The sequence below is a fragment of the Phaethon aethereus genome (genome assembly GCF_964289735.1).
Source record: "Phaethon aethereus genome assembly, chromosome: 7".
Lineage (NCBI taxonomy): Eukaryota > Metazoa > Chordata > Aves > Phaethontiformes > Phaethontidae > Phaethon > Phaethon aethereus.
The window spans coordinates 27,894,191-27,910,913 of NC_138583.1; the positions used below are offsets into that span (position 1 = coordinate 27,894,191).

Below are 16,723 nucleotides of genomic sequence, written 5' to 3' on the forward strand. Positions count from 1 at the left end.
CAAATTATTCTCCTTGGAAAATCTCTAGTTTTCCCTGCCTCCCAGATAAAATGTCAGGAGCTAACACCAGCTATGCAGGGCTGACTCAGAATAAATCTACCGTAACCAAAGAATAACTGGCATAACAGACAAGCTGCTGACACTGAGATGAGGAACAGAAGAGAAACAGAATGATATGGGTATTATTTCATTGTATCTATCTGCCAGGACTATGGTGCTGTGAAAGTGTAAAGGGAAGAAGAGAAAAATCTGACCTGTAGAGGAAGTGCTCAGGCCTGCATTCAGAGTATGATTGCTGGGAGCCAGGTTATTTGGAACACCAAAAACTGCAAAAAGAGGAAGTGAAATGTTATTACTTATCTGGAATCAGAAATCCAGCACCCGAAGATCAGTAGCATAGTCACAGAAATTAAGAGCCAGAGTCACTTGGAAATGCAGTTAGTGAAAATGCACAATAATTGCACAGAAGAAAAGTCTTGAAAACTGTGACACCAAACAACTCTTTTACTGAACTGACAAAGGGGAGAAAATCCTACATCAGGCAAGTTGCAATCATGGAACAGCAACAGTGAGAAAGCAAAGCTCTTAATAGTGTGCTGTCATAAAGCTTCCTGTGTTTTTTCCTGATACCATTTCCCAGATAGGAAATGCAGCATCCCTGGCATTTAAAAGTGGGCCTTACAAGGTATAAGCACCCTCAACACTTATTGATTACACTTTAGTGTACAAGGACCAAAGGGTTAGACCCAGTCTTTCTTACAATGGGCCAGGATAATCCAATGTTAACTAGAGTCTAAAACTAGTTTTGATAGGGAATGTGAGCCTGTCCTCATTGATAAAGCTATCATCAAAGTTTAGTGACAGAACAGGCAGTCAGGACAATAGACCCTCACAAAGAAGAATTTTCAAATACAGTCAGTGTAGAAGCAGAAAGCACCAAGTTACAGAAAACCAGAGAAAATTCAAGCATATTCCCTGCCATCTCAATTCTTCCATCATTTTAGTTTGTCTTGCTGTGCAAAAAAAAAGCACTGCTGTTGACACAGTTTCAGTATAGAGTTACATCCTTCAAGCCTGGGCGGTCCAGGGAGCGTACCTGATCCTGTAGAGTGAGACATAGCATTGATCAAGGAAGAGCTGTTATGGTATCCACCAAGCGAAGACCCAGCAGGCAGAGTGGAGGACCACATGTATGAAGGGAGGGCGGTATTCAGTACAGTTGTATCATAAGTCCCAGACACTGTAAAAAAACCAAACAAACAGAAGTGGTTTTCAATGAGACCAGGCTTGTGGCTCAGCATGCTGTTGTGGTTTAGTAGGTTTACAGAGCAAACGACTTCATCTGCCTTAAATTTCAATTACCTTTGTGGAGTCAACATAATGACTCTAGGTTAACATGGTATAACTGATCTCAAATGCCAGCTGATTACAGCCCACCTGCATCTTAACCAATGGAATAAAGATTGACCTGATAGTATGATCATTCACAAAACATCTTGAAGAGATTTCATTGCTTGTAGATGCTATGATAACAGAATAAAACACTTTGGTCTGTCATTCTGTTAATAAATCATCCTGGGCCAGGGGACATATGATTTTTGCTTCCCACATGTGCTCTGTGTATTGGACTAAAATTCTCAGTTTCAGACAGGATTTGAGCCATGCGCAAGAAAAAAGGTATTGCTTGTTCCTCGATAATGGTGGAGGACAGTGGAGTGAACGTGAATACCACTGCCTCAAGCACTGTGGTGAGGCTTATAAATAATAAAAGCTGGTTATAGCATTTTAAGTACCACTTCTATTATTATCAAGTTCTACTGATCTCTGAACCATATGGTGTGTTCAATAAATCAATCCTGACACAAATGTTGTCCCCAGTGCTGTCTCCACCTTGCTTGGAGATAATAGATCAAATCACTCTAAGACATGTTTGCTTAAAGATCTTGTTTCTGCCAGAAACACCTCTGAATTAAAGCTGGTGGCAGCAGGAACTGGCTTATTTTTATGGAAATTAGACAAGTCACTAGAAAGCTACCCAAGATGGCTCTTGTTTGGGCAACATCTGCACAGCCCCCCGGTTCTGACCCTTTTTCTCTATTGCCACCACTGTCTGGGACAGAGAACATGTATTCTCACTCAGATGTTCTTAGCAACTGGGTATTTTTATGGCAAATAATGTTTGGAATGACTCCAGCATTGCTAACCGTCCTTTGCAAAGTACCTGACTGAGAGCTCTCAGTAACCACCTTGGTCTCCACCACAGCCTTTTTCGGTATCGGGAGTGTACTTGACGGTGATCGAGTAGGGCTGCAGCTGGCTGATCGACTTCCTTTCAGCAAACGTTTCACATCATCCAACTCTGTCCCTGGCAGGAAAAGCAAGTGTCCAGAGTCACCCAAAAGCCCTTGTTTCATTGATCCATAACCTTGCACTGGCTAAACCATTCAGTGGAATTTATCTGTGTCTATGAAGTTGTACTTTTTGGGGGTGCCTTCTGGGGGTGCCACTTACTTAATAACAAAGCTTCAAGGCCTCATTTCTGGGACTAAGTACAACTACATCCTTGCAAGACCACCATGTAACCCACAGCATGCTTCCTTGTTCAGAAAGGGGAGACAAATGAACATTCTTAACAGGAAAAAAAGAATGACATGCTGTTATCTGTCATCATGAAGATTGAGTCCCAGAGACACTGCAGACATACCCAGAGCAGCAACACCCTCTGTCTTACACCTGATCACCCTGGAATAAAAGCTGTGGCACTTACATCTGCCAGATGGAGATGCACTCTGCAGTCGGACTCGTATTTCACTTTCTGTGAAGAGAAAAAGCAAATCATGAATATGGAGTGAGATGCATTTGTGCCCTGGGCTGGGAATGAATCTTATGGCTGAAATGAATTTCTTTCTTGTGGTCTTGCTGCTCGATCTGAGCAGCACTCATGGCCCATGTGAATTGGTTGTAAATTGGCTTGGGTGACTTTTTGCGGGGGGTCACATTTTGCTACTTTTAATTCCAGAAAGCTGTATTTTACTCATTGAGGGCCTCTGTTGAAGACAATAGCATTGATACTGCCAGACATACAGAAGGCCTTATTATGCAGTCCTCAATCACACTGATAATTCCCACTCAGCACTATTATTATTGTTGTTGTTGTTATTATTATTATCATCATCATCATCATCATTCTGGACAAAAACCTAGAGAGCCAAAAGAAGCTTTCTAAATACACAAATTCCCTACTACTTCTTGGATAAAATTTGCACTGTCATCTTACAATGGGCTGTACGATTTAGTCTCTTACAACCTGCTGATTTCTCTTTTGGCTCATTGAATGTAACCATGCCAGTTTTAAGCCAACATTCTCATCAGGTACTCTATTTTATTACTGACTTTTACTGTCCAGTACAGGAGACTGTAGAGTTGATGTGATTTTGTTCGGGCAAGTCTTTAAACTTGTTACCCACAAGCAAACTGGCCAGCCAGGACATGTGGTACATACGCCTCAAGATGAAATGTGATAGTGCACGCACTATAAAAGAAACACTAGCTTTGGCATTCATGTGCCTGATGGATTAGAATTATTTGCTGAAGTAATATGAGAAGCTGGAGCTGATTCTCTGGTGTCTGTTTTATTATGTATGGCCTAGTTCTGCTGGGAGCTCGGTGTACGTAGTATGCTAGAGGAGACTGTGAAGATCTGAGGTAGAATAATTGGTAACCGTGATACTCTCCGCGAATAGTGTGCAAGAGCACACTTTGATTTATATCCACTACTAAAATTAACTTGGATAAAGTGACATTATAGTTTCCTCTTCAAGCAACTGGGAACAGATATTACACTCTTAGAGAGCAATACAATCCTGCTTTCCCTAACAGTGTTAATAAATGATTGGAAGAGCTGAACGATTTAAACAATGCAGAGCTTTACAATGAGCTTGCTAAACAGACCACAGCAAGTCCATAATTTCCTCACTACCTCCTTAGTACCAGCATGAGATCATTTCAGGGTATGTCCTTATGGTTTGTAAGATAGATTGCAGTAGGAGGAACTTGAATACAATTATTGTAAATATGTCAGAGGTGGGTCACAGAGCATGGATGGACTGAGTTTATGGTAGTGAACAGACAAAATCGAAGACTATGCCCCCAGATGTGCAGGTCCCCAAATAGATCCTCCTTTCTGACACAGTCCAAACCACCATGACTTCACTAGGGTCAATTTTTACACTGAGCTTGTTTAAGCAATTGCTTTCAGATAAATGGTTCACATGTGCAGTGGTGTAGATCCACATACCTCATCTAACTGCTCTATGCTTACACTGGTTGATAGGAATAGGTCCACTTAACACAACCTGTATCATACTGAAGAAAACAAAGGAGACTTCCAAAAGAACAGTATCACTCACCTCGACTTTGGCTTCTCCCTCTCGTGGAGGCAGATGCTGTGAACAGCAATGAGAGAAAAGCAATATTAGGCTTTACTGCCTGTGTGCCATGTTATGAAGCATCCCATGTTCATGTTCCCATGTCCTACGCCATATGGAGAGCATCCCAAAAGTAGTTTAAGGTAGCAGATATAGCACCCTCTGTTTGAATATGTATCAGCTAGAGGCCCTGCTGTCAGCTGTTAATGTAAATCCCAAATAACTCCTCCAAAGTCATGGAGCTGCACTGACTGCCCAATAGAGAGGCAGCATAGGTAGAGCAAGATACAGCAATGTGCAAAAAGCCACCATAGTCACCAACTCACATGACCTTGTGGTAATGTTCAGAGGAACAGCTCTAAAAAGAACATACCAAACTCTTTTCTGGGAAACTCAGGAGAAGAGTTGGCACTGGAGCTCCCTGCAAAGAACAGAAAGGTGTTCATTAATACTTTGCATAAGATCATTAAAAGCTTTCAAAACATGTCTTCCTGGTAATTGTCTAATCCCGGTGGAACAAACATTTCCATTAAAAAAAAGAGCTATTCAGTATTATGTGAAAGAGCTGCTAATGTCTTTCAACAAAAATATACCACAACTCCTTTTAGGAATGAGCATTACTATAAATAGGACTTAATTATTAAAATGTGTCCCTGATGGCTTATTTCCTAGAAAAAACACAATGGGATTCTTGTGCTATTTGGGACAATCCTGCATTAATGAGACCTCAGAGTGCACTACATGTTGCTTCCTTTCTATGGCATGCTCTTTGATACCTTCATATGTTGCATGGCGGTTGACATAGGTTTTTCTTTCAAATGTTGAGCCAGGTGATTTGGTAAGTGTAGAGCTGGGAGACTGGGCTTGTCTGTAGCCGGAAGATGATGATGCTGAATTCAATCTACCACTTCCACCTATAGGTAAAACGAAATGCCCTCAGCAAATTGAAGATATGCCCTGGATGTACACTCTGGATGACCTGGGTGCTTTATGTTACTGCCTTCTGAACTGGACAAATTTGCATCAGTACCTCACAACTAGAGCTGGGCAAGAACCACATTTGGGTCTAACTCTGACTGTCCTCAGCATTCAGTGCAGTGAGGAGTGTTGGTTAGCTTTGTGGTTTCAAAACAAGTCTTGTCAACGATATATATGACAGCAGGTTTTGGCCTAGGGGGATAAATGAGCCATCCTCCCTGAGCAGGAATAAATCTGGCTCTGGATGGTGCTGGGTTTTGATTTGGATACAGATCCACCTGTAAACTCAAGTGTTATATGACACAACCACAAAAACTGAGAGACTGTTAAGCCAAACTCAAAGTGCTGAAAGATGCAGTTCATGAGATAAGGGAAAGCAGATATGAGTCCACTTCCCTTCCAAAGCAGCTATCCACACCCTCACTTAGTCATGCCTTAGTCAGTCTATTTTCTGCAGAATTGATGGAGGTGTGCGTCAGGCCCAAGGCAGCCTGGAGGTTATTAGTGGCTTTTAAATTTAGACAGAGGAAAGAATTTCCCTTCCTAATTCACATCAGTGCTGTGGAGAAAGAACTGAGCAGCCGTAACTAATGTCTAATGTGTTCATACTCTTGTATGAAATCTAATGCAAGTATGATCGGAGTTCAGCAAAAAGGGAGCCCTGTGATAAAGTGTGATGCTGATCAGTAGGATCAGACTGGATATTGTTTACTCATCCCTGCAAAAAGAGCATGCCCTTGTGATCTCAACAGAGTGTTTTCTTGCCAACTTTTTCCTCTACAAGGATCTGTTTTGTTCTGGAACTTTTCCACTTAATTCAGCAGAAAGAACTACAGTGACAAGTAGGCCTCTGTTGGAGGCATTCTGCAAGCAGAGTGGGAAAGCAGAGGTTAGAAAATGCCCTGTGAAACTTTAAGAGCTCATTATCTCTAAAGTTCAGATCCTTTTCTCTTCTTCCACACACTGAAAGGAAATAACAAGGAAGATGGCAATCCTGCAGAATTGTCTGAGTTTGCAGGGCTGGGTTCAGTTCCCAGACTGGTGCTAGTCCAGACGATTAGACAGACATCTTCATTGGAGTTACTTCACATCTGCCCTGAAGGAAAGTGATTCCACACTCTGGTCTTTAATTGGTACGGAGGTGTCTGTCAGATCTATTGGGTATGGCTAATTCTCCTGTTGAGCTTCCAAAGGGCGCTTCACTCCCTTTGGTTTGTCAGCTTTTTTGGAGCATGGAGAATGTTTTCTACAAGGATAGTTATACAGTGTCCCACTGGGGACAGAGAGAATGGTGTACCTGAAGCCTGGCTAGGAAGCTTATTCTTGAGAAACCTTTGCTATGACAATCTAACAGCTGGGCAAAGAATGCTGTTAGAGAAGAACCCTGTTTTTATGGAGTAGACAACACATATTGATTTAGCACACCCAGAAAATCTGGTGGACTGTTCAAAGTGCTAAAGCCATGGACACACACATAAAAGAAAATATTTTCTAGGAAATTCTTTAATAATATTCTACCCTCAGCAAGATTAACTAAAGGATTAATCAAAACTGTCTTTTGAACAAAAATGGGCAGAAAGATTGTGATTTGGAAAACCTGGAAGAAGGGAAATTTGGTTTCTGGATGAATTCTTAACAACAGTGGGAATGGCAATTTTTGTTGTTGTTCTCCTGAAATGAAATTTTCCCTGTGGAAAACGGGAATTTTCCCATCTACTGTCCCATCCTCACAACCAACTTTAGGGAAGGGATACCTTTGCTTTGAGTATATGCCACTTCTACTTGCATAAACCCTGTTTTCCTCACCTCTGGCTCATCCTACTTCCCTGCCCTGAATCTCTCCTCAGATCATTTATGCTGCCTTTGGTCTCTGTTTCCTCACTGTGCAATGTCTTAATTTCTTACTTGAAGTCACATAGCTGCAGCCATGGGTGTAAGACCTCTTTTCCACTCCGCTCCCTCCAATGTGGGATGATGTTTTGAGCCCATTGCTGCTCCCTCCTTCTGGAAGAGAGGAGAACAAAATGAGACATTCTGTCAGGGTAAAAGATGAGAAGAGCAAAGACACTGCAAGACAAGACAGGAGGTACCCAAAGCTGTTCTCACACTCAATTACAAGTATAGCTTCATGTCTGGTGAGATATCAGAACTGCAGAGAAGTGTTTTGGCAGAGCAGACAAGCATTCACACTACAGACCCAGCAGGTTTGTAATCAAGTTTTGCTCCATACATGGACTGAAGGATACTCCTGTTAACCCTCATCATAAATGAGAGAGATAGTGCAATTCCTTTCCAACCCAGCTGCAGCAAGCTAATGAAGAATATGGTGGTATAAAGAGCATGGAGGATTCTTCCCTACCCTGTTGCACTAAGGTAGAAATCTCCCATGACCTCCAATATCACCCAAAAAGATTCACTCATCATCATCTGGGTAAGATGACAGGGGAATACACTGCAGCCCCAGCAGTGGAGGTTGCAGGCCACTTTTGACCCTTGTCCCCAAGACACTCACTACTGGAGACCCTATATCTTGGCTTAAGCTCTTGGAGAGTCTGGTCTAACCTGTCTTAGTGGACCGTGTGGCTTTGTTCCTGACAGCACCCAGGCAGTTCCCCACATACTGCTCCTTCTCTCCACTAACTAGAGTATTTTGGGGGAGGCATTTCTGAAAACACCTTCTCTTTGAGTGCAAGTCTTTCTGTACCGAGATCTGCTGCACCCAGGGATTTATGGAAATAACGCATTCAAATAGCATGGAGGGGCACAGAACACTGAGCAGAAGTAATGTAATGACTGACAATTACTTACTGGGTGGTAAGGACGTCAGTCTTGTGGTTACAGTCTCTGTAATAACTGAGGAAAGAAAAGGGTGCAGAAGTAATGGCATGTTAATATAGCCAAACGAGATCAGTGTTCTACTTAATTTCCATGGAAAAGCATGACTCATTCAAAGAAGGTGGACTCATTTAAATAAAAGTCCCTTACGACCACGCTGCCTGTGGGCTGCAGTCTCATTAGCACACAATGCTGTGTGTTTGTTTGCAGACCTTTCTAACTCTACAGTAACTAAGAACATCACTACCATGAGAGACTTTTTTTCTTTACAAAATCCCTGTAAAATATGGAAGTATTATTATTTCTGGGCACTTCTGAACCACAGACATTGCTGTAACAGTAAAGTCCATGGTGAGCCCGCTTACTAGCTTCCTACTAGCTAATTCCCGTAATGCCAGCAGGAAACTTATCCTCTCTTTTATACACAGCCAAAAAAGATATCTAAAGAACATTTTCTAGGCCACATAGGAAATTCACATCAGAGGTAGGAGGAGAATCCAAATGTCTGCACTACTGGCTAGAAATGTTACCACAGGGCAATCGTCTGTGGTTAAACAATCAATCAAGTCATGCTATATGTCTCTCAATGTCTGATCTTGGCTCATTCTACTCCTTATTCTGACTTCAACAGAGAGACCACGGACAGGTGCAGAATTTAGTTCTGGACCCCTGCTCAGAATTCAATCCCTTACAAAACCGGGCATCTGCTTCTGGGTTTTTGGTCTGTGACATAAAAATAAAAAATGTTCTCCTTACGTCTTTCAGTAACTTCTGATCCATCTTGCCTCGTTTTCTTTGTTACAGAATCCATACCATTGCCACCTGCAGGGAAAGCAGAGAGGCTCAGGGCACTGAGAAAAACAGGAGATAACAACAGCTCCCCACAGGTCCCATCACTTTTCTCCCTTCAGCTGGGGACTAGACTGCCTGGAAGACATCTATGCCAGGAAGTGCCTTTCCAGAGCCATGTGAGTATTACTAACAGACCAGCACCACTTGCCTACAAAACTGGATGCTGCACAGTGCAGCAGAGCTGAAACAGCAGGTGATATAGGGGAAATTGAAGCAAATCCACTCAGTGCTGGAGAAGTTTAGACCTGGATTTATATCCAGAGTTTGTGGCACTACACTATGGTCTCCAGTTGTGCTCCTATAAAGGCTTGATCAAAACCACAGGATCCAAATGCCACTCCCACACATCTGCTCTGGGCAGGACTCAACAGTACAGGATTAGAAATGCAGGCAGTTCCAGGAGTAAGCTACCTGCACCATGCCAGTACTGCCAGAAAAACCTAAGCAGAGATACTGTTGTGCTGTTGAGAGTAATACTGTGTGTTCTCAGTGTATGTTGATGCTAAAGCAACGGCACTGACTTCAGTGAAGCAGAAAAACACTGGATGTACCTTTAAACTAGCTATTTTCAGCAGCAAGGAACTTAAGGTAGGAAGGGCTTTATCCTGCTTTACAGGCAGAGCAGAGATAGTTTGGAGGTCCTGTCTGCGGCTTTGGAATATGATCTAATTTAATTCCAGCTCAGGTCATTCTACACAATACTGGAATCACTGCTGTGAATGCTGTGTGTACTCTTCTTCATGACTTGGATCCCTCCCTCGTCAAAATTACAATTTCTAGCAGAGGTATGACTGTCTGCCAAGGCAGGAATACCACAAAGAAACGTAACTGGGGAAAGGAAACACCAGCTAGAAAAGAAAATACTTCTGTCAGAGGGAAATACACAGTTCCTCACTCCTAGTCTCTCTAAGGTAACGTTTCATCTTGTACAGCCACAAACAATGAGAAGGAAGAGATTTTAATTTGTGCACAAGGCGATAATAGGCCAAAATTCTCTGCTGCATTTGAAGACTTCTCCTTAAAAGTGAAGGCCCAGCTGTACCAAAAACTACACACTTAGCAGGCTCAGACTAAAAAAAAAGCTTTGGCCAAAATTCCTTCCAACTTTTAGAGCCCAGCAGAACACAAGACCATGCCCTCCAATTCTGCTACCATTTGTGTTTGGTCCTCATGATTCCACTTACCCTTCTGCAAAGTGTCTACCAAGTAGCTCCCTTGATGTTAAGCCTGTACTGCCCAAGCATAAATAATAACACAAGGTCGGATGCAGCACAGTGCCCACAGTCCTTACTCTGCAAACCAGACCCTGAGCTCGGCTAAGGAGCCCTGTAAATGGGGCTCCTGAGGCCACATTCAAGTCTTTACACTATCTTGGCAGCAGGCTACTACCCAGCCCTTACAGTGCTTGCTAACACTGAGGATTTCCAAAGGATTATCCAGGGGGTGATTCCAAGGTATATGCAAGACCAGAGCTCTATACGGTAGTAGAGTTCCTCCTCTAGCAGGATGACAATCCCCTGCAATAGAAGGGTTCCTGGTCATTCACTCCAAAAAAAGGCAGTATCTCTGCTACTCTTCCTTATTGCATCAACAGTGGAAGCATCTTTCAAGAACCTTCCCTAAAAACAGATGCTGGAAGCTGTTGTCTAGATGTCAGCGCTGTTGGCTTTGCCAGTGCTTTTGGCAGGGAACACAGCTTTATATTGGGAAGCTGCTTTCCTACTGCTTTGTAGCCCCAGAACTCCACTTCCTTTCTGCTATTGGGAAGCTGTGCTGGTTATGGATGCTGGAAGAGGCCAGCACCACCATGGAGTGAATGCATCTTCTGCATCTTTGCTTTCCTTTGAGAAAGGGGAATATCTTGCTCTGATACCAATCAAAAAAAAAAAAAAAAAGAGGTTAAACTGCATCTTTAGAGCCACACATGCCACAGCCCAGCCCCAGCACATGGTGCATTTTGAGGTATGTTGCCTCTGTGTTTGCCACGTGAATGCAGAAGCCAGCCCAGGCTCCAGCAGGCTGACTGAGCTGGATTTCCATTATCTGCTAGGACTGACTCATTTCACCAGCTCCTATCTAGATTCACAAAGACATAGCTGTGGGCTATGTCTGTGGCAAAGCAATAGCGCTGTTGAATCAGAGAAGCCACCTGCAATTATCTCTGAGCAACAAGCAGGAACTTGTGAAGTGGGATCACTCTCAAACAGCGCAGGCTGCTTAAGACAGGGCAACCCTATGGCTGCTTTAACATAAGTTCAGGGGTTGTAGTGTGCTTGTGGCACCCACAAAAACAGGGAACTTGCAGACCTCAAGAGCATTAGGAACCACGAGAAGTCTAGCACAGCCACATTTGTGTACACTGCTTCCTCTCTGTACAGCACTAAAAAGCAGGATAGTAATAGCTGCCAGCTTTGAAGGCATGCTTAGATCTATGCTTGCCGACACTGCAGGGTGCCTCCTGCACCCCTTGTTCCATCTGAATGCAGTGCAGCACACTGGCAAGGATGCTAAGCCAGTGTGAGATGGGACATTCAAACCTCTCTTCTTGTTTTAGAAGTTAGGTATTGTGTGCAATGGTAGTAAAGTTTATTACAGACATCTTTCAAAGGGGAGGGGAATAGCCACAAAGACACATTTTAATGGAAAAATGAATTCAGGCACGTTTCAGATGCTTTTGTTCCTCCAAAACGTCTTTCTAGTTTTCATGTCAGAATGCTGTTACACTCTCACGGCACATCCTTTCAGCTCCCTCCTCCCTCCATTACAAGGCTCCTGCTGTGAGACACTCCATTAGGAGAAAAAGCCACCAGCAGGTGCTAAGATTAATAATACTTAATGCCAGTGGAACCCTTTGATCATGAGTACTCTGAGACCCAGTAGATGACTCCAAACCATGTCAATGACCATGTTAAAAGCAAATGCCATGGCTCCCATCATATCAAATGTCTCTTAGGGTGCTCCTTCCTCTTAATGAAGCCTTTCAGGTGCCCTTGTTCTGTGAGTAACAGAACTGGTTAAAAAGTGGCCTTATCTCTCTTTTACCCCACAGTCTAGGAATCTGACCATCTCATTCTGCTTTAAAAGCTGTTCCTTTCCAATTATTCTACCAAAACCAACATAGTCAGAATCAAATCAAGCAAATCATGCTTCCAAATCTGCTAATTTTGTAGACTTGCTGAAATGATGCTGAAATGTCAGGAAGTAGGTTAGATACCCAACCAAAGCTTGGACGTGCTGTAGGAATCAAATTCTGCTCTGCCCACAACTTGTCCTGGCTTCTTTGACACCAATATGTGGTCATTTCCCAGAGCACAAGCAGCAGCACTGCCCAGTCCTCACTCCACACTACCAGGTTCCACACTACCAGGTACCTTCCTTTTAAAAATGTGTTCTCACTGTGCCTACTTAATTTTGCTACCGAAAGAGAAACAGGCCAAAGCAAGGCCATTCTGACCTGCACAAGCTTCTCACCTCAGCACAGAAAGGGAGACAAACAATCTAGTATTATTCAAAAAGTCTTTGCAAAACAGGAAAGTGCTGCTGGCACCATTTCACAGATGAAGAAACTAGTCACAGGAGGACAAGTAACATCCCTGAAGTCACTCTAAAAGTCAGTCCAAAGACATGAAAAGACAGGTCTTTTACCTTGTGCCACTATGTTCAAGTTGCTAGACCTGCTGCAGAAAGGATTCAAACCGATTCTCAAATCAGACTTTTCTGACTTATTGTGAGAAAGCTTCAAAAACACCTTACAGGGCCTCCTAATCTTCTATGACAAAAATGTGGCCCGAAGTCTATAATCAATGAGTCACTGCTGATAAATAAACCCACCTGTCAGAGACAAAGCAACGTTTGACCATGGCAACACAAGCTTTCACTTAGAAGTAGTTCCAGGCATTCTCAGGAGTAGAGATTACTCCCTTAATGTACACCCTGCAACCATGTGAAGTTCCAATTTACAATCATTATTCCTCCAGCACATTTAGATACGCTTAGTTTTAAAAACGGGCAACAGATGATCTGCATTTCACTATGCTAGTACCCTTACGGAACAGACAACATTCAACTAAACTTTATCTATTTGCATGGTAATGTCACAAAATGCATTAAAAATGTACCCAGAGCTTGGCTTCACATTTCTTATCTCCCAGCAGGTATACTCTCACTTTCACTTGATGCTCATTTTAAAAAAGCTGTATTCACTGACAAACACAAAACCAAAATGACCTAGCTCTTACACAATCTTAGTTTTACATTGTACTCCCCATGGAAAAATGTAACACCTCTCTCTTTTGCCTGAGAATACAGCCTTGTTCTTCAAGGAATCTGGAAGACAGAAAACAAAGGATACTTTTTTGTTCTCTTTTTTTTTTTTTAGTAATGTAACTTACCTGGAGTGCTTTGGTTACTGAACTGAAAATCAGTTCTTCTCCTCAACCGTTTCCTTTCTACCAAAATTTGCCACCTACACTTTATATCATGTCCTTCCAGAGGTGTGTGGAATCTGAGTGATCATCCAAAAATGTTCACCTCTTCTTGATTTAACCTGTTTTATTCTCGCCCTTCTTCTGCTTTTCTATTCCCATGCTCTTAAACAAGTCCCAACAAAGGCGTGTCGTGGTTTCCTGCCTCACCCTACCCTTCCAATTATCTGACACTCACTGGAAAAAAAGATCTGCCTCCAGGAATCAAACTTTATTGAAATAAAAAATGTTCCTACCTATTTGCTCAGGTAGATTAACTATTTGTATCCCAGACAAAGGTGTAAAGGTTTATGTCAGGGAAAATGAACTGTTATGGCAGTGCTTTCTGATAGATCTGAGATACATTTTAGCATTTTCTTCCAGAAAGTTACACAGCACCTGCTGACGTCTCTGCAAAGCTGGCTGCAAACTAAGCATATTTTACTGCTAGCAAAACAAGGGGCTAAACTCCCAGCTAGTACAAACTGGCTGAAAACTGCTGAAGTCAGTGGTCTGAACTGTCTTGCCAACTCCATAGATATTTATACTCTATTCAGAAGGCAGCACTATTAATAAATAAAAATACACCAAAACGAGTAAGGAACAAAATCTCTTCCATGTATACCACCTACAGACTTCTCACTATATAGGAACGGGAGCAGTAGAGCAGCCATAGTGGGTCAAAGCAGAAGTCCATTTAGCTCACAACCCTGTCTTCCACGATGGCCCATTTTAACAGCCATGGGAAGACTACGTGAACTGGACAAGCATATGTAGATGTTTTCCTGGTGTACACTGGAGACTTCCTAAGTCAAAAGCTGCAGCATTGCAATCATTCTTTGATGGATATTTTCCATTAATTTGTCCAATTTTGAATCTGTACAACATTTTAGTATGCACAGTGTCCTAAACCAAAGGTTTTTACAGCTTAACTATACCTTGTGTAAAGACTTCCTCCTACTGAACATGACAGTGTCATTTGGTGCCCTGTGCTTCTTTATAAGAATCAGAATTCACCTTGACTTCTCTCACCCTACACAGATTTTGACAGATTCATACCACTGAATGGGAAAGAACTTGATGCTTCATGCGTATTTTTGCACAGACCTTGCAAGGGACTGTAGCTGTGTACTGTGAAGATCACACTCTGTTCTTTTAAGTTCCATACTGGAAATTTCCAAAGGTGTGTAGGGACATGGCTGCTATACAGCACTACACTGCCACTCCAAGGCACTCCCTGCGTTTCTTGATGGGGATCAAGACATTTCAGAATTCATCAATGCATTGCCTAAATCCCAGAATTTGTATTTATATTTATCTTTAGTCAGTCAGATATTTATGAAGCATAATTTCCTCCCTGCATAGAGGAAGCATCCATGACTCTGCCTTCTGAACACTAATCAAAGGACATTTAGTTGTCTAAACAAGCTGCATGTGGTAACTGAGTCATTAAGAGGTGTAGAGCTCAGCCTGGGACCAGCCTGCACTTGGCTTAAGCCTTGACCAAAAGGGTAAAAGTTGCTTTCGCTTTTTGAACTTCATACTCTGTGAACATGAATTACTGTCCCTCTTATTATCAACTGGACTTCAAACCTGCACTTTGGTCATCTCATTTTACATCTGCTTCCAGCACAATCCACAACTGTGTGCTTCAGACATACCCTGGCTGCTCACAGGCAGAAGTTGTTCAAGATAAGACAGCATTGAATGCACTGGGCTATTCTAGCTCCATAAAACCCAGCAGTATGAGGGAGACTCACTGGAATGGCACGTAGACTTCAATGGAGCAAGAGATGTGACCTCACATTTTAAGATAAGGTCCTCAGGACTGAAGGAATTTTCTCCCTCCTTTAACCTTTGTCCACCAGTTTTGTTTATATAAGTATAAACAAAAGGTAGCCATCACAATTTTGATAAAATAAGAAAATTACAGTATTTTAATCCCTGCAATATCATCAGTGACAAATACACTGGTCTAATGTTTCTTGAGAACAAAGTGTTCATGGAGCATCTCTTCATAAGTTATTTTACCAGTTTCTTACTGGGAAGAAATAGAAGGGAGGGGGGTATGACATAGAGGAGTCTTAAACGGAAAGTGAAAATAAACCACATCTTGAGAACCATTAACTCTGCATTTAAAAGAGGAAATTTTGATGAAGATGAAGGTGACGATGCTGCCTGATGAAACACACTGATTAATTCACTCAGGTTCCTAATTGACATGTGTCAACATCAAGAACATAATTTAGAGAGGTCCTGAGCTGCTTCACCTTTTACTGAAGTCAGTGATTGCCTCAGGAATTCAGAGCCACTGCAAATCAGGTTTCTAGCTGGCACACTGCAATGAACTGCAGCAGACCTAGCTTCAGTTCATCAGCTGCCACTTCTGCAGTAACAGTGGTGATGTGCGGACTGGTGGTTAGAGCAGGGGATGCAGCTTCATCTCCTCTTGGAGGTAACAATCACCATCCTCCCACTCCTCCATCTGTCCTGCTCAATTTCACTTGTAGAAGGTGAATTTTGTAGATACGGAGTCACACTGCTGCTGAGTGTACCTGGGAATTTTCTACCAGATGCAGAGTTTGCTGCTTTCCCTTTTCCCAGCACAAGAAGAAGCTGCACAGACTTTGAGCTTTCAATCAATGCCTCAGTCTGGCAGCTATGGAGATCAAATCATAGTTGAGTACAGCACCATTTTCTCTGGTGAAAGATGCTCCAAAAGTTTACAGCAGCTGATGCTGGCACTGAAAAAGTTGAGAAGATGAGGCAGGACTCTACACTGCACATTCACTGCACCTGGAAGGGGGCTGTGCTACGGCACATCTGAGTCACTTCTCACTCTGCAAGGGAACCCCAAAGATAAAGAGTCTCCAAGCTAAACCAGCTGGTTTTGTCATTGGCCATCCTCTAGCAGCTTAAGGCATGTTCATGGTTTAGAAACAGCCAAGTGATGATAACGTGTTATCTTCAACTTCAAAGGGAGCTGTGGAGTGCATGGTAAGGTGTACATTAGTCTGATAATTCTGTCTCAATTGACACATAAGTTACACATCTAGTGAATCAGCCAAGTAGCTGATTGGAATAGTGCAGGCCCACACAAGGATGGCTTGCACAGGGAAGAAGAAACCACACCTATTTCTGGGTAGCAACTGCAGTTCCCTCTGTGCC

The 16,723-nt window shown here is 42.6% G+C and overlaps 1 protein-coding gene across 1 annotated transcript in view; it reads right to left on the reverse strand.

Annotated features, from left to right (window-relative positions):
* Positions 1-9,051, reverse strand: part of COL17A1 (collagen type XVII alpha 1 chain) — a gene marked incomplete at its 5' end in the record, with an annotated part of 36,459 nt that extends 27,408 nt beyond the window's left edge. The window contains 10 exons of the mRNA XM_082002033.1: positions 255-326; positions 1,097-1,240; positions 2,222-2,365; positions 2,768-2,815; positions 4,410-4,445; positions 4,801-4,848; positions 5,204-5,341; positions 7,311-7,409; positions 8,214-8,258; positions 8,997-9,051. Coding sequence (XP_081858159.1) covers positions 255-326; positions 1,097-1,240; positions 2,222-2,365; positions 2,768-2,815; positions 4,410-4,445; positions 4,801-4,848; positions 5,204-5,341; positions 7,311-7,409; positions 8,214-8,258; positions 8,997-9,051 — 829 coding nt within the window. The remainder of the gene's footprint in view (positions 1-254; positions 327-1,096; positions 1,241-2,221; positions 2,366-2,767; positions 2,816-4,409; positions 4,446-4,800; positions 4,849-5,203; positions 5,342-7,310; positions 7,410-8,213; positions 8,259-8,996) is intronic.
* Between the last annotated feature and the right edge of the window lie 7,672 nt (positions 9,052-16,723).